Here is a 26,564-nt window from a genome sequence, read left to right on the forward strand (position 1 = left end):
TCCCACCCCACCCCCCACTCCAGCAACCCTCAGTTTGTTTCCTGTGATTAAGAATTCCTCATATCAGTGAGATCATATGATTCATGTCTTTCTCTATTTGACTTATTTCGCTCAACATAATACCTTCCAGTTCCATCCACGTCGTTGCAAATGGCAAGATCTCATTCCTTTTGATGGCTGCATAATATTCCATTGTATATATATACCACACCTTCTTTATCCATTCATCTGTCGATGGACATCTTGGCTCTTTCCACAGTTTGGCTATTGTGGACATTGCTGCTATAAACATCGGGGTGCACGTACCCTTTCAGATCCCTACTTTTGTATCTTTGGGGTAAATACCCAGTAGTGAATTGCAACATTTCTTTTGTTGGATCTCTGATTTTTTAGGTGTTCGGAATGATGTGATAACTATCTAGCTGAATTCCATGGTCCAGACAAATTTATGGTCCCCACTCCTCCACCAACTTAACGCCTCACCCCCCACTCCCCACTTATATTTGTTTTGATTAGATCCCTGGACATGATGTCTTCCAGTTCTTTCTTTTGGAATGAATTCTTCCATCTTGGCATTTTGCCTAGACCTCTGTTTACTGTGTGTTAGGAAAAGCTGTTATGTTTTCTGCTCTTGAGAGTAATGGCTATATTAAGAAGAGGTCATATACTGTCCAGAGCATGGTGCTTTAGGAAGGTTTTTTTGGTGTATGCTGTGTGCACTCCACTCTTGTGTTTTGACTGCTCTTTCCTTCTGATCAGTCCTCTGCAGAGTTTCTTCTTGCTTGCAGTGTGGAGTGTTTGGACCTGGTCCAGTGTGTGGCAACTTTTTTTTTTTTTAAGATTTTATTTATTCATGAGAGACAGAGAGAGAGAAGCAGGCTCCCAAAGAGCAGGGAGCCCGATGTGGGACTCGATCCCAGGACCCTGGGATCATGACCCGAGCCGAAGGCAGACGCCCAACCGTCTGAGCCACCCAGGTACCCCAGTGTGTGGCAACTTTTAACTAGGTGTGTTTCAGTGTGCTTGTTAGAAAAGGTTAGGTCTTATTTCCCCTAGAACTGAAGCTTTGCAGCACTCTATGATCAGTAGACTTGGTGCATGCAGGGGTGTTGGGCTGGTCTTCCGGGGTAGGGGCTTGCTGCGCTGGTTCTCAGGCTACTTGTCCTTGTATAGATGTATCTGCAGTGTGCAGTAGGGTGGGGCTTGGTGTAAGTTGTTCCAGCCTCCACTGGGAGCACTGTGTTGCTCACTGAAGTCTGTCCCTTCTTGTGGGCAGGGGGAAAATGGTGTCACTCCACTCTCTCAACCCCAGAAAGGGGAGTTTGCACCTGTTGCTGTTTAGGAAGCCCTCACAGAAGAGTGAACAATCTCCCCTCTTCTGTCCCCTCTTGTGCCTTCACTCTGTCTGTGTCTGAACCATCTGTCTACCTGGCGGCACTGTACTCCTGTGTCTATCTCTGGCATGCGACTGAGTTTCAAAGCTCCAAATTTTGGGGACCTGGCATAGACCAGACCTGCACTGATCCTCTGGGGGAGGGTCTCACCATGCTGTGGCTGCTGCTGTTTTGTCCTAGAAACACAGGCACACGACCATGTGGGGCTAGGAGTTCACAGTAAAGAACAGCCAAAAACTGGCTTCCAGGTTAATTGCCTTCAACAGTTGCCTCTGCTGCTATGCTAATTAATGGGACCGCCAATAGCTCCCGCCTTCTCTTTTGTCCCCTGAGAGGCAGTACCACCTCTCCCAAATGCATTCTAAGAAGGGGAACTGTTTCTCCACATGCAACCCAGGAGATCCTCAGCCCACACTATCTGCTCTTGGGCCTCTGCCCTCCTTCCCCACAGGAGCACTGCTAAGCCCACCAGGCACAACACTGTTGATGGTACGGACTTCTAAAACTTCAGACTTTGAGCTTCCCTGCTTATAAAAACTTGTGATAGTCAGCCCTACTCCTTTTCCCAACCAATGGTTTTGGGGAAGAGTTTTTGTTGTTGTTGTTCAGTCCCCTGCACGCTGTTTTCATTCTTTCATTCTCTCTCTTTCTATCTCACTCCTCTCTCTCTGATCAGGGGTACCTCACCTCTGCAGCACCCACAATTCTTTCCCCCCCAAATCAACTCTCTGCACTACCTTCTATGGTGTGGCCATTTTTCTGTCTCTAGATGTGCAGTTTGTTCTCTCAGTCCTCAGATCAATTTCTTGGGTGTTCAGAATGATTTGACATTTATATGGCTGTGTTTGAGGGACAAAGCAAGCATAGGGTCCCCCTTACTACTCAGCCATCTGGAGACTATGTAGTTGTCTTTTAAATCAGATAGAAGAAAAAGAGTTACTAACAAAAAACATTTATACTCTCTTTATATTTACTTATGTAGTTATCTTCACTGATGCTTTATTTCTTCATGTTGATTCAAGTTACTACCTAGTGTCCTTTTATTTGAGTTTGAGGAATTCTCTTTAGGATTCCTCATAGGACAAATTGGCTGGTGACAAACTCTCCCAGTTATTGTTTATCTTGGAATGCTTCAATTTCTCCTTTGTTTTTGAAGGACAGTTTTGCTAAATATAGAATTCTTGATTGATGGGATGTTTGTTTTAGAACTTTGAATGTCATCTCAGTGTGTCAAAACTTCCATTGTTTCCAATAAGAAATCAGCCATAAATCTTTTTTTCTTTAAAGATTTTATTTAAATTCAAGTTAGCTCACATATAGTGTAATATTAGTTTCAGGGGTAGAGTTTAGTGACTCATCATTTGCATATAACGCCCAGTGTTCATTACATCAAGTGCCCTCCCTAATACCCAATTACCCCATCCTCCTCCACCTCCCCTCCAGCAACCCTCAGTTTGTTCCTTATAGTTAAGAATCTCTTATGGTTTGTCTCACTCACTATCTTTATCTTATTTTGTTTTTCCTCCCCTTCCTCTATGTTCATCTGTTTTGTTTCTTAAATTCCACATATGAGTGAAATCATATGGTATTTGTCTTTCTCTGACTGACTACTTTTGCTTAGCATAATATCCTCTAGTTCCATCCACATCATCACAAATGGCAAAATTTGATTCTTTTTGATGACTAATATATATATATATATTACATCTTATTTATCCATTCATCAGTTGATGAACATTTGGGCTCTTTCCATGTTTTAGCTATTGTAGATAGTGCTGCTGTAAACATTGGGGTCCATGTGCCTCTTCAAATCACTATTTTCTTTACCCCTTAGACTACTGCTTAGTTGTGCAAATACTGGGTCATAAGGTAGTTCTATTTTTAACTTTTTGAGGAACCTCTTTCCTGTTTTACATAGTGAGAAATCAGTCATAAATCTTATTGAGAATCTCTTACACATGATGATATGCTTCTCTCTTGCTGCTTTCAATATTGTTTCATGGCTTTGGCTTTTAATTATGTATCTAGGTGTAGATTTTGTTTTTAATTTTCCTACTTAGAGTTCATTGAGCTTCTCATATTTGCAGAATAATGCTTTTCATCAAATTGGGATTTTTTTGACATTATTTAAAAATAATATTCTGTCCTTTTCCATCCTGTATTTCTAGGACTTTTATTATGTGTACATTGGTACACTTGATGGTGTCCCACAAGTCTCTGAGGTACTGTTAATTTTTCCTCATTTTCTTCTTTATTTTTGTGGCTAATGTCAATTGTCATCTTTTCAAGTTTATGGTTTCTTTCTTTTGCCATTTTAATCAGCTCTAGTAAATTTTTCTCCCCCTCGTGTTTTTTTTTTTTTTTTTTTTTTGGTGATTTTACTTTTCAACTCCAGTATTTCTAGATGGTTCTTCTCTTATAATGTATGTCTCTTTATTAATATTCTCTATATGGTTTGAATCAGTTTCATTTTTTCAGTTCTTTAGGCATGGTTTCCTTTAGTTTTTTATAACATATTTAAAATAATTTAGTCAAAATCTTTGTTTAGCAAGTCTAATACCTGTGCTTCCTCAGAAACAGTTTCCGTTTATTGATTTTTTTACCTGTTTATGAGCTTTCTAGTTTTTTTGAATATCTCATATTTTTTGTTGAAAACAAGTTTTTAAATAATATAATGTGACAATTATGGAAGTCTGATTCTCACTTTCTCCAGGGCCTCTTGTTGACATTGCTTGTTGTGCTATTTGCTGTTTATTTGTTTATTGACTTTTCTGAATTAATCCAGTATAGTTTTTGGTATTCTTTGTCATAGATTGCCAGTGAAGTCTCTACTATATTAGCTTAGTGGTCAGCTAATGGTTGAATAGAGATTTCCTTAAATACCTAAAACTAATAAATCTTTTTTAAAGGTCTCTGTTGCCTGTTGAAATATGTCTTTAGCACTCACCCAGACAGCTTATAATTGTGTCATAACCTTTACTCCTTGCTTACATGGAGTCTCAAGGCTAGCCAGAGGTAAAACCTTATAACCTTCTCATGTCTTTTCTGAACATGCACACAGCACTATGCTTGGCAGTGACCTTCTAGAGTCTTAGGAATGTGTCAGAGATTTTCAAAGCTCCTATTGACATTTCATTCTTCAGTTTTTCTTTTTAAGTTTTTTGGTCAGTCTCTTGTTTCCCTCAACTCTTATCCATTGTCTCAGGCAGCTGTGTGACACATATACCCCTCTCCCAAGGGAGAGTTGTAGCACTGGATAACTAATAAAGACAAGCCTTTTGAGTCAGGAAACCACTGCACAGGTCAATAATGACAGTTATTTGGGAATTGATCTGTTCTGCTCACTCAAAGCTACTATTGGCCTGGGGAGGAGTAAGAGGGTTATGGAAAGTTCAAATGGCACCAAATTGCTGTTATTAACAACAGTGAAGTGTTTTGTTGTTGTTGTTGTTTTGTTTTGTTTCTAAAAATTTTCCCTGGATTGATGCAAACCTTTGGTTATTTTTTTTTAATTTTGGAAAAAAAATGTTGATTTTGAAGAATTTTGTCAGTTATTGTATTGCTTCTGTGAAGAAACAAATATCCAGAGGTCATAACTCTACTATTCCCATTGACATCACCCACAGCCAACTTCTTTGTAATATTTTCTAAGTCCCTCTCAAGAAAATTAGTAGCTAAATTTCAGAAGATAGTAAAAACAAAATGTCTTTCCAATTCATGTTGAAAGACCCTCTAGACTCTAGTTACACATTCCTTGGGGGTCTATGAACCCTGGTTTAAGAATCCTACCTTGAAATGATGTGAAGGATGAACAGGTAACACCCAACTTTCCAGCATCATGAGAAAAGTGTTGAGAGAGGTCCAGGTATAGACCTGACTGGCCTTTACTTCCTTCCTCTTAGTTAGCTTTCTTACTCATTTACTAATTTCTCCAGGGCATTCAACTGTTCACTCAAGGGTGCCAGGGCCCTTGACTGGGCTCTCTTTTCCTTGCAGATTCCTCAAAGCCACTCAAGGCTAAGACTGAAGCACCTACAACCATGAAATCTCCCTTGGAAGGTGAGTTTCAGTATGGTTTGGGTGCAATAGAGTCCTGAAATGATGCCATGGAATCCAAAGGAGGAGACTCCATGCCATTATATGGGTAACAAGAGGTCACTGGGTTCCTCAGAGAAAACATGACAATAACAGAATGGAAATAAAAGAAAGGTAGCAATGATTAAAAAGTTGTGAAAAAGTGGAATCATAAATATGTATACTCTTCTTTGTGAGAACTTCTGAGGCAAAAGTAAGAGAGAGTTGGAATACTCATGTGAGAAAAGAGAAAGCTCTGACTTCTGTTTTGCTCCTAATTTGACTTTCTGTGGGATTTTGGATATGTTGCACCACCCCCTCCATGGGCCTCTTCCCACCACTAACAATAAGAAACTAAGATACCTCATCTTAATGGTACTAATGATCAATACATGGCAAGGAATTCTAGAAAGCTCAGCATTGATGCCTGATGAAGGTACCCAAACTTTGCAGTCACACTCTACCTCATAGTTTTTGGCTGGAAAAGAGGCCTCTGAGCCTAGTACTTTGTTCTCATAGCAACTTCTACAGTGAACCTGATTTGGAACTGGACCACTGAAGTGGATGGCTACCTTGGGAAGACCAGTGCTGAGCCAGGTAAGGAAATTCAGGATGTCTATCCTTCCTTCTTGGCTTTGAACTTTGCAACTGAAACTTTCCACAATACACACTGTTATGTGGAATTTAATTCTTCAAAACTTTGCCACACAAAGCTCAAAGGCCCTGGAGATGAGCAGAGTTGGTGGTATGGAGAGGGAGAGATACAAATTCAGTAATGAGCAAAGTCAAAGTGGGGTTAAGTGGTAGATGTGTTCTTAGCTGGTTCTTTGTTGTCATAATAATACACCTTCCAAATACTCTAAGCAAGAATAGGAATGGGACCATGACCTCAGCCAACTCTCTTAGGGAGATGGGCATTGGACTACATAAGGGTAATTTCAGGGCTTCATTACTTGAGCTCTTAACCAGGGCTCACCAAGCAGCTTGCAGCTGATTTCTGATTTCTCCAAAGTTTCAAGGATCCCTAAGTCATGATCTCAAAGTTCCAAACCCCAAAGAGAAGCTTTTTTGTGTTTCACCTGGAGCTTGTAGTCAGCTTGTATGCACTGATATGATTGCACTGATGGTTAAAATAGTGAAAAAAATGTTATATAGTTGATAATTAGATGCTTTCCTTAGTCTGAACAACCTATCATCACCTGAGCTGGTCTGCCTTATCCCTTAGAGCTCTCCAGACAACACATGGTCCTGCAACAAAAGTGTCAATGCCTAGTATAGCAGGGGGCTTCTGAGACTCCAGGTTTACAGTAAGCATTTGTTTCAGTTAGTTGATCCTAAATAGTGATGACTATTACGACTGGTTTCATCCTCTAATTGTGTATCATTAATGGTGGATTTCTTAACTATTTTATTTTATTTTTTTTTAATTTTGGGGGGAGAGATAGGACCTTTATTTATTTATTATTTATTATTTATTTATTTATTTTATTATGTTCAATAATTGTGGATTTCTTAATGCCCATGTACTTCTCCCCTGATGGTTGCACAGCTTTTTGTCTATCTTTAGGTATAGTTCAAACCTGTTTTGTGGGCTACTTTTGCGTTGCCACCTTTGACTTAAAGGCTTCCATAATTCCATGCCTCTTGCAGAGCAACATCCAATGAGACAAGGGAGATTAGAAGATAATTTTTGGAGAGTTGGCTTGAGAAAATGAGAAGATAACCCAAGGGGAATGGAAATTCTCAGATATTTTGTGTGTGCCCAACATCCTCCATCCGTTTTTGTTTTGTTTTGTTTTGTTCACTACTTGGCTCCCTCTAAGGGGGATCCTTCCTTTAATCTCCATCAGTTTATAGCTTGGGTTCTCTCATTCCATCCAAAGCAGCAGAATACACATTCTTTCCCAAGTGCACATGGTTCACTCTCCAGAATAGATTACAACCTAGGTCAGAAATAAGGCTTCAGCATGTACAAAAAGATTGAGATCATACCAGGCATATTTTCTGACCACAATACTATGAAACTTGAAGTCAACCACACGAAAAAAAAAAAATTGGAAAAACCACAAATACATGGATGTGAAACAACATGCTACTAAACAATGAATACGTCGATCAGGAAATCAAAGAAGAAATATAGTTTGGGTACTCTCAGCTCCAACCATAGTTCTGAGGACCACAAATACCAGATTTTTAAAATTTATTTTTTTTTAATTCAAGTGTAATTAACACACAGTGCTATATTAGTTTCAGGTATATAATGTAATGATTCAACAATTCTATACATTGCTCAGCACTCATGATAAGTGTACTCTTTTTTTTTAAGATTTTATTTATTTATTTGAGAGACAGAGAGAGAGTGAGAGAGAGCATGAAAGGAGAGAGGGTCAGAGGGAGAAGCAGACTCCCCTCTGAGCAGGGAGCCCGATGTGGGACTCGATCCTGGGACTCTGGGATCATGACCCGAGCCGAAGGCAGCCGCTTAACCAACTGATCCACACACATGTCCTATAAGTGTACTCTTAATCCCCTTCACCTATTTCACCCATCCCCCCACCCACCTCCCTGATGGCAATCACCAGTTCTCTATATTTAAGAGTCCGTTTTTGTTGTTGTTGTTGTTGTTGTTTTCTTGTTTTCTTTGTTCATTTGCTTTGTTTCTTAAATTTCACATATGAGTAAGGTCATATGGTATTTGTCTTTCTCTGACTTCTTTCACTTAGCATGATACCTTCTAGATTCATCCATGTTTTTGCAAATGACAAAAAATTGCATTATTTTTTATGACTGAGTAATATTCCAGATTTCTAAGACAAAGTATTTTGGGGTCTGGTAAAAATAAAACCAGTTGCAGCAACAAATCCTAAGGGCAGTGGAATTCCTACCCCTCTCTATCCCCTGATCTCACCCCCTAGATTCAGAATACTGTAGCTACAAGTGCATTAGACATTATACAATCTTTTCATTGAACTTATGGGAACGCTAAATCTTACTCAATAGTTTGAGTAGTCACTATTTATTTTTCTCTGAGGGCTATAAAATTTAGTGCCTCAAATTTAGTGCCTTAAAATAACACAAATGTATTATCATACACTCCTGGAGATCAGACATCTGACACACTGAGCTAAGATCAAGGTATTAGCAGAGCTATGTTTTTCTGGAGGCTCTGAGGAAGAATCGGGTTCTTTGCTTTTTTCCAGCTTCTAGAAGCTACTCATGTTCTTGGCTCTTGGCCCCCTTCCACCATTTTCAAAACTAGCAATGTAGCATCCTTAAGTCTCTCTCTAACTCTGATCTCCTTTGTTTCCCTCTTCCACTTTTAAATGACCCTTTTGATTACATTGAGCCTGCCCAGGTAATCAAGATAATCTCCCTATCTCATGATCAGTTAATTAGCAAACTTAAATATATCTGCAACCTTAATTCCTCCTTATAATTTAAACTAAAAAACTCATAGATCCCGGGGATTTGGATGTGAACATCTTGGATAACCATTATTCTGCCTACGACAGTCATACAAGTAAATAACAGATCCAGGACTAGAAGCCCAGTCCGGTGGTTTCCTTGAGTTTGTAGGCACAATTGGGATAGCTAACTCAGGAGACTCAGTGGACATATTTTTTGAAGAAAAAGAAACCTGAGCACTTGCCCAGAGAGTGTGAAGAAAAGAATTATTTTCTTATTTTTTTTTAAATTTAATTTCAATTTTGTTAACATATAGTGTATTATTAGTTTCAGGGGTAGGATTTAGTGATTTAATAGTTGCATATAATGCTCAGTGCTCATTACAGAATGTGTCCTCCTTAATGCCCATCACCCAATTACATCATCCCTCCACGCACCTCCCCTCCAGCAACCTTCCGTTTGTTTCCTAGAGTTAAGAGTCTCTTATGGTTTGCCTCCTTCTCTGTTTTTATCTTATTTTTCCTTATCTTCCCCCATGCTCACCTTTTTTAAAAGATTTTATTTATTTATTTGTCAGAGAGAGAGCACAAGCAGGGGGAGTGGCAGGCAGAGCAGCCAGAACAGGCAGAGGGAGAAGTGGGCTCTCTGCTGAGCAAGGAGATTGATGTGGGACTCAATCCCGGGATCCTGGGATCATGACCTGTGCCAAAGGCAGACGCTTAACCAACTGAGTCACCCAGGTGTCCTTATGCTCATCTTTTTTGTTTGTTAAATTACACATATGAATGAAATCATATGGTATTTGTCTTTCTCTGACTGACTTATTTTGCTTAGCATAATACCTTCTAGTTCCACCCACATCATTGCAGATGGCAAGATTTCATTCTTTTTGATGGCTGGGTAATATTCCATTGTATATATACATATACCACATCTTCTTTATCCATTCATCTGTCAATGGCTGTCTGAGCTCTTTCCACATTTTGGCTATTGTGGACATTGCTGCTATAAACATTAGGGTGCATGTGCCCCTTCAAATCACTATGTTTGTAACCTTTGGATAAATACCTAGAAGTTATTTATAGTTATAGCGTAGTTCTATCTTTAACTTTTTGAGCAACATCAATGATATTTTCCAGAGTGGTTGCACCAGTTTGCATTCCCACAGTGTAAGATGGTTCCCCAAGGGAAAGAAAAAAAAAATGTTTTGGCTAGAAGTAATTGACCAGAATATCAATAAGGTAGCATTTTTGTGAAGAGGGAAGTCAAGGTACTATTTTCTCTTAAGAGTAGGTGAAAAAAAAAAAAAGAGTAGGTGAAAATCTCTACTCTTGGCCCCATGGAAAACATGGAGTACTAATTCAAATGCCCAGGCCAATCAGCCATCAATTAGTGGGTTTGGAAGAATGTGTTTATACATGGAGTCTCTAGCCTCTTTCCAGTCTTTTTCATAGGTTTGGGGTCTTGTTTGTCTCTCTGGATAGCTAATAAAGCTAGGAGAAAATTAAAAATGGAAAAAAAAAAGTTATGGGCTAGTCTGGGCTGATCCTTGGAATCTCTGTTTCTGAAATCATTTTCAACCATATACCTCTTTGTCTTGTTTCACCTCCTAGGAAAGGGCCTGCCTGTCTTTTCCATTGTTCTCATCATTTCCCTGTGCTGTATGGTGGTCTTCATCATGGCTTATGTTATGCTCTGCCGGAAGACATCCCAACAAGGTGAGTGATGAGTATGACTGAGTGACTTTGCCCATTAATTCATTCTGAGAGTATAGTTAAGCATAAATTCTGTGCCAGCCACTGTGCTATGCACTTCAAAGTGCTCTTAGCGTAGTTTGGGATTGAGGGTAGGGATGCATGGAGGCAGACATGCAAGCCAACAATGACAATATGATTTATTGAAGTTAATTTACAAATCTTTAGTACCAAGCTTAGTACAAGCCATCTCTGTAATGGATTGTCTAACGAGGATGTAAGAGAAAGAGAAGTCACAATCTTTGGCCTCAAGTTGCTTAGAATTTATTTAGAAAATTCAAAGTAGAAACATGGAATTTATCAATATCCATACATAGCAATATAGGTTATAGACTCAAAGCCTGGAGAGAACAATCAATGCTAAATGTTTTCAGAGAAGAGAATCAGTTAGAGCTGAAGTGATTAACAAGGGCTTTTAGAAGGAGATGGGACTTAGACCAGGCCTTGGAGGATGAAAACAAATTAGAAGGCAGCATTCCAGAAAGGAGGAACTATAAGAGTAAAGGTGCAAATGTTTAAAAGATGACTGTGAGTGGGGTCAATGTAGAAAATACATGGGTAAATGCAGGGGGAAAGAAAAGTTTACTCCTGATTATGGAGTGTCTTAAATAACAGCCTAAGGAACTTGGAAATTTTTCTCTAGGCCTTGCAAAGGAACTCAAAGTCAACAATGTTTTTTTTAAGCAAAGGAGTGACATTATGAAGGTGCAGTTGTCAGGACCATTTAACAACTGTGAGCCAACAGAGGAAGAAAAAGAGAGTTTGGATGTTGATTCCTTTTTTTTTTTTTTAAAGATTTTATTTATTTATTTGACAGAGAAAGACACAGCGAGAGAGGGAACACAAGCAGGGGGGAGTGGGAGAGGGAGAAGCAGGCTCCCCGCCAAGCAGGGAGCCCGATGCGGGACTCGATCCAGGGACTCCAGGATCATGACCTGAGCCGAAGGCAGTCGCTTAACCAACTGAGCCACCCAGGCGCCCTGGATGTTGATTTCTAAGTAAAACCTAGCTACACCTCAATACCTGCTGCACTGGCCATTTTGCCTAACATTAGTGTCTTTTTCTCTGTAGCAGCTCCTATTCCCAAGTAGCCTGGTTTCCACCATGACTTTCTCCAGCTGAAGGGGAGAAAGGAGCCTTGAGTATTTCCTTCTCCTGGGTCTTAAGTATAAGTTCTAGTCTTGGCCAGTTAACATAGCTATGACTCATGAGGCTGAACTTGAAAGTAGAGATATCTCAAGTAACCACAAATCCCAGGAATACTAAAGGAAAAATATTCATCATGTCTCAATGAGACTAGGTATAAACTGTAACCATATTTGATTGTTTCCCTCTCAAAAACCTTCCAAGGCTTCTCATGGCCCAGGGGATAAAAGTAAAAATGTTGCATTCCATTTAAGGTCCTCTCTGATGTAGCCTATCTTCTTGACCCCCACCACTCCTTATTTTCATTTCCAGTCACTGGAGTCAAACAGGCAAATAAGCCATACACCTCATGGTCTTACGTTTTTTTTTCCCATCTAGATTGCCTTCCCAAAATTTCTATTATTTACCTCTCTATAAGAGAGAGATAGCCTTGGGCCATCAGTTCAATTTAACATGTAGTTACTGATTGCCTACTATGTGCCAGGCAGTGGGCATATAATAATGAAAAAGACAATACCTGTGTTATGGGAACTACCAGGCCAATGGGGGAGGTAAGACATGGAAACACAATGGCTGTATCACAAAGTAAAGGGTGTATGGCATGCTCTGTTTGCTTTTTTGTGGTTTAATGCATGCATTCCCAGTTGTATTCCTGTAAGATTATAAACCCCTAGAGGGCAGTACCAAGAGACATCTATCTTTGTACCAGGATTTATAGAGCCTTTAAGCCTGCACAGAATGTAGATAGTTCTCCTCCACAGACACTAGGGGGCAATGGTGTTCTATTTAAAGACCTATCTTGGGTGCACCGCGGAGGTGAATGCATTTTGGCTTTGGTCATGGTCCCTCACAGATTAATTCAGCCCCTTCTGTCTGGGCTCTGGCCTGGCCACCAAGTTTCCACAAAAACTCCCTGGAATCTTTGGCAAGATTCCTGGGTGGGGAGTGGGTCCAGTTCCAATGTCCTTCCCCCACCACACCAAGCAACTGTTCCAGCCCAATGTCTTGAGTCATACTATGCCAAAGAGGATAGTAACCAAGTGTGCTTCCTCTTCCTTTCTCTGAGAAATCTGTATCCCTGTGCTTCAGTTTACCTTCCCAATACCTCCCAGTCCTCCCTTCTCTCTCCCCTTCCCTTACCCTTTGACTGGTAACCAGTGTCCACTTTTAGCCCTTGTCCACTCCCCATGGTGACTTCTGACTTGAGTCCTCCTTCTTTTCTAGAGCATGTCTACGAAGTGGCCAGGTAAGACTGCCTCTTCTCTTCCATCTTCTGAACCCTTCCCTGCCCTCATTCTGTTAGTCACTGGCATGGAGGAAAAGGAGGTTGGCACAAACCCAATTCTAAGCCCAGAGGCCTTCAGGGTCAGGACACTGCTTTCTTCCCTCTCTGAAGCACCTCCTGAGGTTCTTTCTTGGCTCACTGATCACACAGGATAATCCAGGTCCATCAACCTCCTGTTCCCAGAATCCCTTGATAAAACAAGAACCTAAGGGTCAGTTGGCAAGAATTGGGACAGAAGTGTGGGAAACTAGAATCCCAGCCTCAATTCCCTCTTTACGGGTGGTGGGATCTTGGGCCACAGGGCACATGCCAGGGAGGCCAGCAATTCTGGTGAAACCTGGAGAGTGGCCATTTTCACAAGTGGCTGCTCCAGCAAAGAGCCATTTTCCCAGACTCCAGGCAATGACTACTCCGAGGATCCCTGGCTGGGCCAGGAGTACAAGATCATCGCCCAGATCAACAATGACTATGCTCACCTGCTGCATACAGTTCCCCCAGATTATGAGCTTTTGGCCACCAAGGACAAGGACCTCTGCTAAAAATGCCCTGCTAAGCCAGGGCCTGCTGATATAATTGCCTATTAAGCCCCTGCTTTCTGCATAGCCACCTTCCCTGTTACCTCTCTTCCTGGATGACCCAACATGTCTTCCCTGCCCAACACTGAGGTTCCTAAGAGTGACTGGCTTTGCCTAAGAAGTTACCATATGCACTGCTATGGTCTTAGACCCTTCTGTTTTCCCTTCTTCTACTGCTTCTCTTTGAACACCAGAGGGAAGTTCCCATAGCATTAAGACTTGGTCATCATGCTTCCAGATACCACGCAACTTTGGCCTCTTGCCACCAGAAGACCAGAGGGAAACTCAGCTTTGCCAGCTGAGGGGACCAGTTGTTTCCAGGATCACTTCCTTTTTTTTTAGGGCCAGATAGCTTTTAAATAAGATTTGTAAGTAACAGGTCAGGATTCAGTTTTGCTCCTGAACTGTGAGTCTAGTGCTCTGCTATTCTTTTGATGCTCAATAAATATCTAATCATGATAGCAACCTTGGTTGTATTGGTCTTCTCTCAAGTACTTACCAAGTGAATAAAGTGAGACTAGTTGAGATGTTTGGGGACTTGGAATTATAAATAGCACCTTTTCTTTTTTGGTCTTTCTCTTTCCTACCCATGCCATCTTTACCTTACTTCAGAGGTGGACCCATCTGGGACACAATGAATGTTTGGCAAGTTAGTACCCAACTGTCTTCCATCCCTCTCTCTGTAACCCTGCCAACTCCACCTGGATGACTCTCTTAAGTCAATTGGAAACCTGAAAATGAAGGATCCTTTCTTCTATTTCAGGGGACTGTGGATGCAGAGATAAAGGGCTCCTTTCTTTCTAAAGTATGGATATATCAGCCTCAAAGATTTCTACCTCCTAGAATCCTAAAATCTTTGCAGTAGTTGTATTCATCATAAGTCATCTCTATCTCCTGGCCTCTTCTTACAATGTAGAGTGAGGGTCAAAGCAAGGAAGTCTTTTTCATCAAGCATAAATGGGAAATAAGAGTGTAGGGGTGTGTGTGTGTGTTTGTCCATTTGTGTGTGTGCACACATGCATACAACTTAATTTCAGTCTCCTCTGTGAGGACCTGTTCTAGGCTGGCTCAACACTACTTCCTTTCCCTCATATAATTCATGTCAAATCAACCTCTTTGCTCTTCATGCAACCTGTTTTTGCCGCTTTTCATTCCAATGCAGTCCCAAGGTCAGCTCAGGTTTCACCAAGAGCTTCTCTTTGGATGATTACATAAGTCAAAATAGTACAAAGAAATGAACAAGAAGGAATCCTCTGCTTCACCACCATCAACCCACCAAGTCCATGGTCAAAACCTCAGTGTTTTCCCCAATAAGCCAGATTCACATAGCTGGTGAAAGGAGCAACGTATTCTTCCCCACCATGCTTACAAGCCTCTGAAACAGGGACCCACCCAGGAGAAACCTCAGCTTCTTTCATGAAACAGCTGTGTCCAGACCCCACAGCCTCAGGAAAAAAAAAAGTATCTCTTCCTACTACCTTTGGAGAAAGGAATGACTAGGCTTAAGAAGAGAATCCTAACCATATGTCCATTAATAAAAGGAGCCCCAAACCCAGGGACACTTCCCTGTTACCCCCATAGGAGCTATGGACTCCTGGGGATATTTCAGTCTCTTGTCTTAAAAAGCTTAGAGATCATTGATTTTAATTCTCTCTTATTACAGATGAGGAAATAAAGCCTAGAGAGGAACAGTAACAGTCCAAAGTCACACATGTCAAGTCAATGACAGAACAGACACCAGAAAACAGGTCTGTGAACTCCTAGGAGCATATTCATTGCAGTAGAAAGCTTATGGATATCATCTTTGCCCAAAAACTATACTTTTTTTCCATACAAGACAAGCCAGTAAGAGAGTCCTGGGTATAGGGCTATCCCAAACCTGCAGGGTAAGCTAAATAAACATGGGATGATAATATATAATTGTTTTAGGCAGATGGCTAGTCAGGGAAAGCTGGAAAACTGAAAAAAGGAGATTCCCAAAAAAAGAGAGAAGATATGAAGTCCCTCTAGGACAGTTTTCCAAGTTTTATCCAAGAGATGGCCTACAGAAAAAAAATTCCACGATTAGATAGACATGAGAAATGTTTCATTCTATAGCTCTCTATTGGAGATTTCCAATGCAACATTAGAATATTAAAGGCTCTGAAAATCCTGAAATAAAACACCTGTATAACTTTGAGTTACCACATAATTCCAAAACCTATTTGTCCTCTGAGCCTACTTTTTTTTTGCCTTTCTCCTCCACCCCTGACTCTATTTCTCAGGAGGAAAACCCCTCACATACCCTATAGCATTATCATGACCACAGTTTAATTTTTTTCACAAAATTCCTGGATGGCATTTTGATCCAAAACCAAGGATAATGGTCTAGTACAAAGTCAATCAATCAGTAAACATTTATTATTTTCTGTAACCAGAGTACTGAGCTGCATGCTGAGGTAGGGATGGAAAGGGGAGACAGCAATCAAGGAAACATAGTGCTGTCCTCACAATTTACTGGGGAATTCAAAAATATCCCCTGGAAAAGTTTACTAACAGTTTAAGAGGTGCTATTAGGCAATAGGAGAAGAAAGGGGTACATATAAGGACCAAAGCAAGGAGTGTTCGAATGAAGAAGAAAAAAAGTGTAGGCTAACTTTCACAAGTCTTTGGAGAGACTAGATTTTGGCTGGACCAGAAGTATGAGAAATAATTGAATAGGCAGAAAAAAAATGGAGAAAGTATAACCAGAAGGAAAAAAAGACATGAGGAAGAGGAAAAAATAAATAAGGTCAAAATGCATTTAGAAGTCAAGGCTGAATATCAGGAAAGTGGGTTTCTAAGCCCTGTCATGAAGCTTGTGTGAAAGTTCTAGTGTCCTTACTGGGAGACTCTGTAGAGGAATGTGAAGAAAGGAAATATGAATCAAAGAGCACGTCCATCCCTGGGCCCTATATACCTTTCCAAGACCATTATGCCCCCCTCAGGCTCTGACAATATAGAAACAGTACAGGGCTGTAGCTTCAAGAGTTGCCTCACTTTTCCCCTGGCAACCTCAGATACAATGCTTCAGTTCCCGCAGAGTCACTGGAAATAACTTGTGACAGATTAGTTCATGTTTGGCAAGTGATCTTGTATCCAGTTGGCAATTTATTTGTTGTATCCCAACTGCCCTGGCCTGGAGCTGTTAGGCATGTGCCGCACTTGGGGTATTTGACAAACTGACACTCTACCACACGGAGTGTCCAACTCAGCTTGTCAAATACACGGAGCGTGGCACTGCAGGAGGCCAGACCAGGGGCTTCAGTGGGGAGGCAAGATCTTCCTGGGAGATGTGGCCCTGGAGGGAAAGAAAGAAAAATGAGTCACACCCTGAACTCCAGAGAAACTGCTGAGGATAAGGACTAGCTGAAACATCAGAATAGGGAAGTGAGCAAAATAAGCATAAGGCTCCCAACCAGAAGATGGATCCTAAGGGAAGGCCCAGTTGAGATCACAGATGAGGCCCCAGTGCTCAAGTTGGGGTCCTCAGGCTTGAGTACTATAGCTATGGCATTTCTTGGGGTTCCAAGCTTCAGTGGACTCCTATATGCAGTAGGGAGAGAATTTGGTCATTGTCCTGCCGCTCTGACCTCAGGAAAGGACTAGGCCCCAGAGTCAGTGTCCATGCCCTCCCTTCCCTACTCTCCCACAGTCTTGTGGTTATGAACATAGACTTTGAGGTTAAACATAGGCTTGAATTTTGGCTCTGTCACTAAGTAGCTAAGAAACTTCAGATAAATTATTCATCTCTCTGAGCTTGTTTTCCACATCCACAAAATGGGTATGAGTACCTACCTAATAAGTTATTGTGAAAATGGCATGAGGTAATGTATATAAAGCTTTTAGTTCAGTATTTGATGCATAAAAAATGTTCAAAAATGGTGGTTGTGCTACCAGAAGGAAAGCAAGGGCCATTGACAATTGATTTAACAGGGTCAGGACAGATGAAACAGGAATGCTTTATGGCCTCAGCCTTTCCTAACATGGTCTCCCTTGTCCCATCAGGACTCAAGAATGGCAGCTATAAAATGACCATCATTTAGTCTTACCCACTCATATTATAAATGAGGAAACAAAGGTTCATATTGAGGAAGAGAGTTGCTAAAAGTTATACAAGCTGTACAGTTTGGGCTGTGCCTTATCACCCCATTGTGCCTTTCAGTTTTCCTCATTGGTTCTTTTACCTCCCTGTTATGTATATCTCTCTGGGAAAAGGGAGACACATCCACAAGGATGGCAAAAGACAAGCAGTAGACTTGGCAGTTAGGCACTGGGATCTTTCCGCCCACAGCCATTAGGGAAATGAGGAAGCTGCCAGCAGATGGTCAGGTCTGGAACTTCTAGGGAAATTCCCTTGGTAACACCCAGATCCTGTTGATAAAAATTCCAGGTTGTCTGTGTCAAATGTCTCACCCTCCCCACTGTGGCAATTGATCTATGAGAAAGTAGCTGGCCTATATTAAATACTGGCATGAAAAGTGGCAAACATTGCAAGATTTTCAGGAATAGAAAACTGCCCCAAGAGGTCAGAATGCCCTGTCCCAGCTAAGACAAGGCAGAGGGACTTGTCTTTCAGGAACAACAACAAAAAAAAGTAGTTAAAAAAAAACCCCTCAACTCTTTTAGTTTAATGTATGTTGGTGAGAGGGTGACATGCTTCTCCAATTTGAGATCTAGGAATGACTTCAAATATACGTCTATAAAGAGTTTTTCCCATACCCTCACAACTCTTATCTATTCAATCCACCTCAAGCCACCCAGAATTGTGGTTCTTTCAGCCAAAGCAACAATCTTGGTCACCATATATGGTATAGTGCAAAGAATCATAAAAACTTGGATTCTAATGCTGCCTTAGGTACCAACTAACCAATCATGGCATTGGGCAAGTCTTTCTTTGAGCTTCAGTTGTCTTCTCTGGAAATGGGGACAAGACTTACCTGGCAGAATTGTTTGGTGAAGTGTTTGGTCCAGCTCTGGAAAGTGTTTGGTGAGCTTTCCAGAGCTTCCCATATAGGTCACAGGCACCTTGGTTCAGTCCCTGGAGCTGTGGGTGGAAGCCAGCCAAGAAAGTTGATTAATAGAGTTTGAGTTCAGGATGGCAAGACAGAGAGAACTGGATTGGTGCCTTTTTCTATAATTACCCTCATTGGCTACCAGCTCCAGTGAGAAGACCTGGATAAACTGGAGATGTCTGCAGCCTCCTGAAAGCCCTTTCTGACTTCATAAAAAAAGAGAGAAATATAAAATGGCTAAAGATTTCTTCTTAGTACACTCAAAGTTGAAGAGCCTTAGAGATCATGTCACCCCAGTATTAATGGAAAGAGTCAGTAGCTAAGCTGAAACCAAATAGGTTTTATTTCCACTCTTGATGTTCTAGTCCATGCCTCTCCAAAAGAGTATATATAAGAAAAGTAGGCTCAGTTGAGAAAGGCTGGTCAGACCCATAGGAAGAAGATGTGAATAGCTACATAGAAATATTAAGGAACTCTGAAAGCTCTTCTCTTGGTTCTGTCATACTAGACAAAACAACATCATTTGTCCCCTGATCTACCCTGGCAGGGTTAACACAACAAACAGCAGGACTTGCCCTGCACCTAATCCAGTTGGGCCTCCTCATACATACTGGAGGCAGTATGGAATTTTTTTAGGCATGGTTCATCCCCCCATTCAGCCCCACCCAGAGATATTTACTCATCATCACTCTTACGTCCTTTCTCAACAGAGAGTTGACAACCATCAAAATAAGGGATATAAAAACAAAAAGTCTTTAGGTAAATGGCAAAATCAGGGCTGCTACTCAAATTTCCTAACCCCTGAGTCCAGAGAACATTCCACTTCCATGTGGCTATCTCTTAAAAAGCCTGTTTGAAGAAGAAATGTCATCCTCCTTTCTCACTATTAGAAGTTTCAGGATAGAAGACCACTGGGAACATTCTTCTCACCCACCCTTGACCTAGGATCCCTGAGGAGAGTATAAGGAGAATGGGAAAGGCAGGTCCAAGCCATGTTTGGTAGTCATGGACACTGCCCCAGCTTGGGAATCCAAGCAGAGAGGACAAATAGATATTATACCTGTTACCGGAGTGGTGTCTTGGTCTCAAAGGAGGCAAAAGTTCCCTGGTGATGAGCCAAACTGCAGAGGCCAGAGGTAACTGGGCTTTTTGCCTGGAGGAGGAAGGTCGTGTGTTTTGAAGGGCCTTTGGTGTCTTCAAGAGGAAACAGAAATGAGGAAGATAAGGCTGAGGTTAGCCAACGGAAATCTGGGTGCAAAATGACAAAACAGTGCTGTTGTGAAAGGGTTCGCTACTGCAGCAACAGTTCCCATTGCCATGCACCACCCCCCCCACACACACACCCGCCCACTCGTAGCTGACTTCCAACAGATACTGGTTCTCCAGGCTGCAATGAGGGAGCTCCATGCTGCATTAACATTTATCCCAATGTTAATGAGGGAATCCTGGGATGTCACAGCTGAGACATTATCAAATGAAAATCCACATTGTCAAAATTAAGAAACAGACCTTCTGATAGATGAAAGAAAATTCCTGATATCAAAAAGCAAATTAGTGGCATAGCTGGAATTTAAATCCACTTCTATCAACTCCAAAGCATGGGTTCTTTCGCTGTCAGAATGCGTCCTGGTCCTGAAATACCCTTTTTACTTCCCTTTGACATGGCTTCTCACCTGGCACAGCTGCATAATTTGCAAGGCCTAGTGTAAAATGTACATGAGGGGCCTCCTATTAAAAAAAAGTAAGAATTTCAGGATGATGACAGCAGAACATTAACCCCTATTGTGTGAGGTCTTCTTAAGCATGGAGACCTGGGAAACTTTACAAGTCACATGCTTATGAAGCTGGCCCTTGCTGGCACAGCTCTGGCCACAGATCACATTTTGGCATCCAGCCACTTACAGAAAGAAGGAAAGAAGGAAATTCACATCTATTAATAATAAGATTATGTGCTTTACATGTATTATCTCATTTAATCATCAACTCTGTTATGGTATTATCATCCATATGAGAGGATGAAGAAACTGAGGCACATAGAAGTAAAATGACTTGCCTACAAACACAAAACTAAGAATTAATGGAGAAGACAGAATTTGCATTCAGGTCTTTTTGACTCCAAATGTTAAGTGTTTTCTACTCTCCCACAATGGCTACAAGGAGAGAAGAAAGTAGTTGACCTTGAGAAGGAAAATATGGTGCCAGACCATATTAAGTTCAACTGTGAGATTCAGGCTTCATGAAAAGTGTGAGAAGAAAGAGAGTGACTTCCTAGTGCCACATGTTTGCAATCCTTGGGCAGTCCCCATTTGCAGTCTGGAAGACATTGGATTCCCATTATGCAGTGCTCTACATCATGAAACCTGATAACATGGCAGAAGGGAGAGGCAATTTTTCAATGCTTTTAGGGTATACTTGTGATTGCTTTCAATGATTTCAGTGCTCAAGTCCCAGTCCTTAATCTACATAACAGAAGTAGGACCCTGAGCAGTGCTCAAACCCTGGTGAATAATCAATCTATCCAAGCTACATACAGTCTTATAAATTAAGGTTCAAGAGAAAAGACTATATGCTGGGATCCAGGAGTTTGGTGCCCCAGTCCTAGATTTGTTAGGTCTGTTTCCTCCCTTAGCTTTGGTTTTCTATTTAATCAATGGAAGCTCAACTAGATGATCTTAGTGGCCTCTCCGACTCAAATATTCCTTGGTTTCTTTATAAACTGATCTATCCCTGCCCCTCCCTCACTGTGGGCTTCCTTGTGGTTGCAGGGTCTAGAGACTAGGGACAGCTTGGGATAGAGATTCACTTGCAGTTACACTACTCTGCAGAAACTTCCTTCTACCAGAATAATTTATTGGCTTTGTCCTTGAGACCAGTTTCCCCAGATATGGCTTCTAGAAAGATTCAGTTCCTTTTTATTTTTGGTTTCTGACTAAAAGCTTGGGGTGGAGTCAGGATTGTCCTGTGGGCACTTTCTTAGGGAGGGACTCCATCTTTTCTACTTACTTCACAGAAATTGAGTAATTTCAGCTGCCCACTCCTTTTTTTTTTTCACCTATCAGTTAAAGTAATCTACTAACTTTTTAAAAGGGGCCTTTCGGAGGCAATGTTTTTACCTAAAATAGTAATTAATAGTGATCACTTTGAACCACATAGTATGTCCATGAAAGAGAGCCTTGGGAGCCAGAAGGACCTGCAAATCATGCCATCTATGCAGAAGACCTGAATTAGAGCAAAGATATTGGGATCCTTGAAGTTCCTCTTTACCTCATAAGCACAAAGCATGTTGAGAAGGGCCAACTTTGCAGTAATAGCACAAAGGGAACTTTCCTCTAGGTCTGTTGTCCAACCAAAAGACTCACAGTTCTCTCATTTTGGATGCTTTTTTACTTGGCTAAGCCTATTAAGGGGGATGAGGGAGAAGAGAGTTGGATGGACAGAGCTGTTAGGCAGTGCTGGAGTCCCACACTGTAGATACATTCATTTATTCACTCAGTGCTGGAATGGAAGGAACAACTGAATTTTGAGTCAGAGTCATTGTGTCTTACATTGTAGGATTTAACCCCTGAGTTATAGACCCACCTCTGTAACTCATTAACTATATGCCCTTGAAAAATCACGCACAGCCTGTTTGAGCCTCAGCCACCACATCATATTGAGGGATTCTTGGGAAGGCATGCACCCAAGGAACTATGTTTTTCTTCAGTATGAGATAAGATAATTTGACAAAAATACAAAGTGCTGTCAGAAAAGTGTGACTGTTCTAGGGCAGGGGACAAGGAGGTGGTTCTTGGGAAGGTAGGATTTTAGCTATATCTTAAAAGATAGAGAGACAAAATAATGATGTTCATGATCTCTGAAAAGCCTTCTCTGACCACCCTTCTCCCACTGAAAATAATTGTTCCCCGCTGTGCTTGCCTCTAGTGCCCAAAACCTGTTCATAGTACACTTATGTGTCTGTCTCTCCCAAGAACTGCCCAAAGTCAGATTCATGTCTGATCCCTTCTTTTCTTCACAGGGCCATACATGAAATAGTTATCCCAGAACTGCAAGTTGAATAAATTAATGTACCAGTGCACTATCAAAAGAAGGAATCCTCATAGCCCAAGTTCCCCACATTCCTTGGCTTACCTCATCTCCATGAAATCTTTCTTTTAATTTCAAGTTTATTTCCCTGCTCATTTAATCCCATCTCTTATTGGAAACCTGTCAAGAAAAAGCCCCAAGAACAATTGCAAAGCTGAGGCCACTTCCTGTGTAAGAGGACAGTGTCTACACACTCCACCTTAACCCCAGTGATTGCTGTGCATATGATTGCACTGGGGCTTCCTCTGAAAAGAAACCAAAGGCTGATGCAATTTATAGGGCACCTCCAGGCCAGGATGGAAAAACTTCATGTGTACCTGGGCCTGGCCATAGAAGATTTACTGTGATGTTCCCCACAAGCCCAGTGACATTGACAAGAGAGGTGGCAGCAACTAACCTACCAACTACAGCTCAACTTTATTCAACAGGCTGTGTTGAGCCTTACTGGCTGCAAAACTCTATGTTTGGTACAAAGGGGGAAAACTATAGAACAGACCAGTAATATATATCCAATAGAATATAATGTGAGCTCTAAATTTTCTAATAGGTACATTAAAATTTGAAAAATAAATAGGTGCAAGTAATTTTCATAATATATTTTATTTAACCCAATGCATCCAAAATGTTGTCTTAACCTATAAACAATGTAAAAATTTATTAATGAGATATTCTACATTTTTTGAAATGCAGTGTGCATTTTACACTTATAGTACATTGCAATTTGGACTAGCCATGTTTCCAGTTCAATTGCCACATGTAGCTAGTAGCTAATTGGACAGCACATGTATAAAATGTGGTCCCTTCCCTCAAGGAATTCACATAAGTATGTACAAGTAACAAGTACTGTAGTGGAGGTGCATGTATAGAAAGGAGAATTTCACCAGAAGTTAGAAGTCCTGGGATACAGTCTTTTCTCTGCCACTGGTTCTCTGTGTGACCTTGAGTAAATCCCTCTCCCTCTATGGGCCTCCATATTTTCATCTCTACAATGAGGCTGGACTAGATTTTTTCATTCAACAAATATATGTTGAATGTTTTGTAAGTATCAGTCATGGTGCCAGGCACTCAGGATACAGAGATGAACAAGACACATAACAATGTTTGCCTTCTTGAAACTTGCAGTGTGGTGGAAAGTAGGTATTAAACAAACATTTGTGGGTAAATATGACAAGAAAGGGGGAAGCACAGAGGGCTGGGAGAACACATAACAAGGGAAATATAATCCACCAGACTTGGATAGGTCAAGGAAGCCTCTCAAAAGAAGTAACCTTTGAAGGCTACCTGCAGAATGAGAAGATGTGAACCAAGTGAATAACTGGTGAAAGGCCATTCCAAGCAGAAGAAACAGCATGTGTAAAGGCTCCGTGATGGCAAAGAATGTGTTATATTCCAGGAAGATAAGGAGACTCATGTGGCCTAGAATTGAGTGAGCAAAGGAAAGAATAACTAAAAAAATGGTAGTAAGATAGGTAAGCAGGGGACCAAAATGGGAAAGGTCTTAAATACTATGTTGAGGGTTTGAAATTTATCCAATGAGTCATGAATAGCCAGAGAAGGTACAGATGATGCCGTGACCTTTCATCTCCAAGACAAGGAATTTTGAAAGTTAGGCCATGAAAAGAAAAGTTTATTCCAACAAGCTGGACAAGTAACTTCACAGAAGAGGCAGTGTTTTAAAAGACTCTTTAAAAAAAAAAAAATTCCTTATGTTCAGTTAGCCAACATAAAGGATAATAAGATCAGTAGTGAGAGAAGTCTTCCAGGCAGAGGAGAGAACATAAGTATAAACATGCAGAGATGGGAAAGAACATGGTGAGCTTGTGTGAACGAGGGACGACTTATGTAACAAAGTAAATATTAGCCTAAGAATATCTTTTAGTATCTACAGATGTCCTAGAGTAATAGAAGCCCAAAGTCCTATCCAACACACTAAATGTGTTCTGGGAGAAACCAGACAAAGATCTTGGACCTACAAAGAGGTTAATTTTGTATAATCATCATCATCGTCATCATCATCACACTGCATGAACTTCCTAAGTAACAGGCACTATCTCAAGGCCTTTACATGTATTTGTTTATGCAATTTGATCACAATTACTTTATGAGGAAAATACTATAATTATCTCCCTTTAACAGGTGAGGAGCTGTTACTTGCCTAAGTTAAACAGCTAGTAAATGGCAGAGGCAGGATTGAAATACCATGCAACAATTTATGAAGGGTAGGGGTTTTGAAGCAATCTACAAAAATATATAATATGGTTCTGACTAACAAATATGAAATTCAAACCAGCTATCATCATAGTCTACAAGGGCAGTTTTATCCAGAAAATAACTCAATTTCCAATTTATGATCATTAGGCAGGCTGAGCTGAAGCTGATCTTTGCTTAACTTCTTAGAAATAAAAATAAATGAAATAAATAAGATAGGAGTCCCAGAAAGTTGTTTAAAGACTTAGAAAAACAAACTGGTTCCACTCTTAACTCCCTGTACCTTACTCCCAGAGTCCTTCAGAAGTTTCCATCTATGACAGAAATAATTGGAGTGCCCTTGCCAACCATCCCCATCTATTTTCTAGAATTGTCCACCTAAGGGAAAAATCCATAGGCAACAGTTTTTTTTTTCTTTTTTGTTATGTTCAGTTAGCCAACTAGTACATGTTAGTTTTTGATGTAGTGATCAACAATTCATTAGTTGTGTATAACACCCAGTGCTCATCACAACACATGCCCACCTTAATATTCATCACCTGGTTACCCCATTCCCCCAGCCCCTCCCTTCTTTAACTCTCAGTTTGTTTCCCAGAGTCCAGAGTCTTTCATGGTTTGTGAGAAAAATCTTTGATTTTTTTCCCATTCAGTTTTCCCTCCCTTCCCCTATGGTCCTTTGCACTATTCCTTATGTTCCACATAGGAGTGAAACCATATGATAATTGTCTTTCTCTGCTTGACTTATTTCACTTATAATCCCCTCCAGTTCCATCCATGTTGATGCAAATGGTAGGTATTCATTCTTTGTCATGGCTGAGTAATATTCCATTGTATATATGAACCACATCTTCTTTATCCATTCATCTGTTGAAGTGCATCTCGGCTCCTTCCACAGTTTGGCTATTGTGGACATTGCTGCTATGAACATTGGGGTGCATGTGCCCCTTCTTTTCACTACATCTGTATCTTTGGGGTAAATGTCTAGTAGTGCAATTGCTGGGTCAGAGGGTAGCTGTATTTTTAACATCTTGAGGAACCTCCATACTGTTTTCCAGAGTGGCTATACCAGCTTGCATTCCCACCAACAATGTAAGAGGGTTCCCCTTTCTCCACATCTTCACCAACATTTGTTGTTCCCTGTCTTGTTAATTTTATCCATTCTAACTGGCGTAAGGTGGTATCTCATTGTGGTTCTGATTTGTATTTCCTTGATGGCTAGTGATGTTGAGTCTTTTTTTTTTATTCTTATGTTAATCCCCATACATTACATCATTAGTTTTAGATGTAGTGTTCCATGATTCATTATGCATAACACCCAGTGCTCCATGCAGAATGTGCCCTCCTCAATACCCATTACCAGGCTAACCCATCCTCCCACCCCTCTCCCCTCTAGAACCCTCAGTTTGTTTTTCAGAGTCCATCGTCTCTCATGGTTTTTCTACCCCTCTGATATCCCCCGCTTCATTCTTCCCCTCCTGCTACTTTCTTCTTCTTCTTCTTCTTCTTCTTTTTTTTTTTCCTTAACATATATTGCATTATTTGTTTCAGAGGTACAGATCTGAGATTTAACAGTCTTGCACAATTCACAGCGCTTACCAGAGTACATA

The 26,564-nt window shown here is 40.8% G+C and overlaps 1 protein-coding gene and 1 long non-coding RNA gene across 7 annotated transcripts in view; one reads left to right on the forward strand and one right to left on the reverse strand.

The window, feature by feature from the left end:
- Positions 1-3,392: 3,392 nt before the first annotated feature.
- VSIG4 (V-set and immunoglobulin domain containing 4) overlaps positions 3,393-26,564 on the forward strand; it is a 52,798-nt gene continuing 29,626 nt past the window's right edge. The window contains exons 1-6 of one of the 5 annotated variants that reach the window (XM_081808773.1): positions 3,393-3,616; positions 5,391-5,453; positions 5,988-6,065; positions 10,487-10,591; positions 12,998-13,019; positions 13,451-13,821. In XM_081808773.1, the coding sequence (XP_081664899.1) occupies positions 5,435-5,453; positions 5,988-6,065; positions 10,487-10,591; positions 12,998-13,019; positions 13,451-13,631 (405 nt within the window). In that variant the 5' untranslated portion in view covers positions 3,393-3,616; positions 5,391-5,434 and the 3' untranslated portion in view covers positions 13,632-13,821. The other 4 variants (XM_081808776.1, XM_081808777.1, XM_081808774.1 and 1 more) reach the window with 4 other exon arrangements.
- Positions 16,015-22,809, reverse strand: LOC115940907 (uncharacterized). Of its 2 annotated transcripts, XR_014141311.1 has the most exons (4): positions 22,795-22,809; positions 19,727-19,860; positions 18,592-18,698; positions 16,015-16,952 (listed from the first exon to the last, which is right to left on the reverse strand). It is a non-coding gene; the product is annotated as an uncharacterized LOC115940907 (long non-coding RNA). The 2 variants fall into 2 exon arrangements; XR_004075629.2 differs by lacking the exon at positions 22,795-22,809 and having other exon boundaries at positions 19,727-19,882.

The sequence above is a fragment of the Leptonychotes weddellii genome, chromosome X (assembly GCF_054177405.1).
Source record: "Leptonychotes weddellii isolate Sample4059 chromosome X, ASM5417740v2, whole genome shotgun sequence".
Taxonomy (NCBI): domain Eukaryota; kingdom Metazoa; phylum Chordata; class Mammalia; order Carnivora; family Phocidae; genus Leptonychotes; species Leptonychotes weddellii.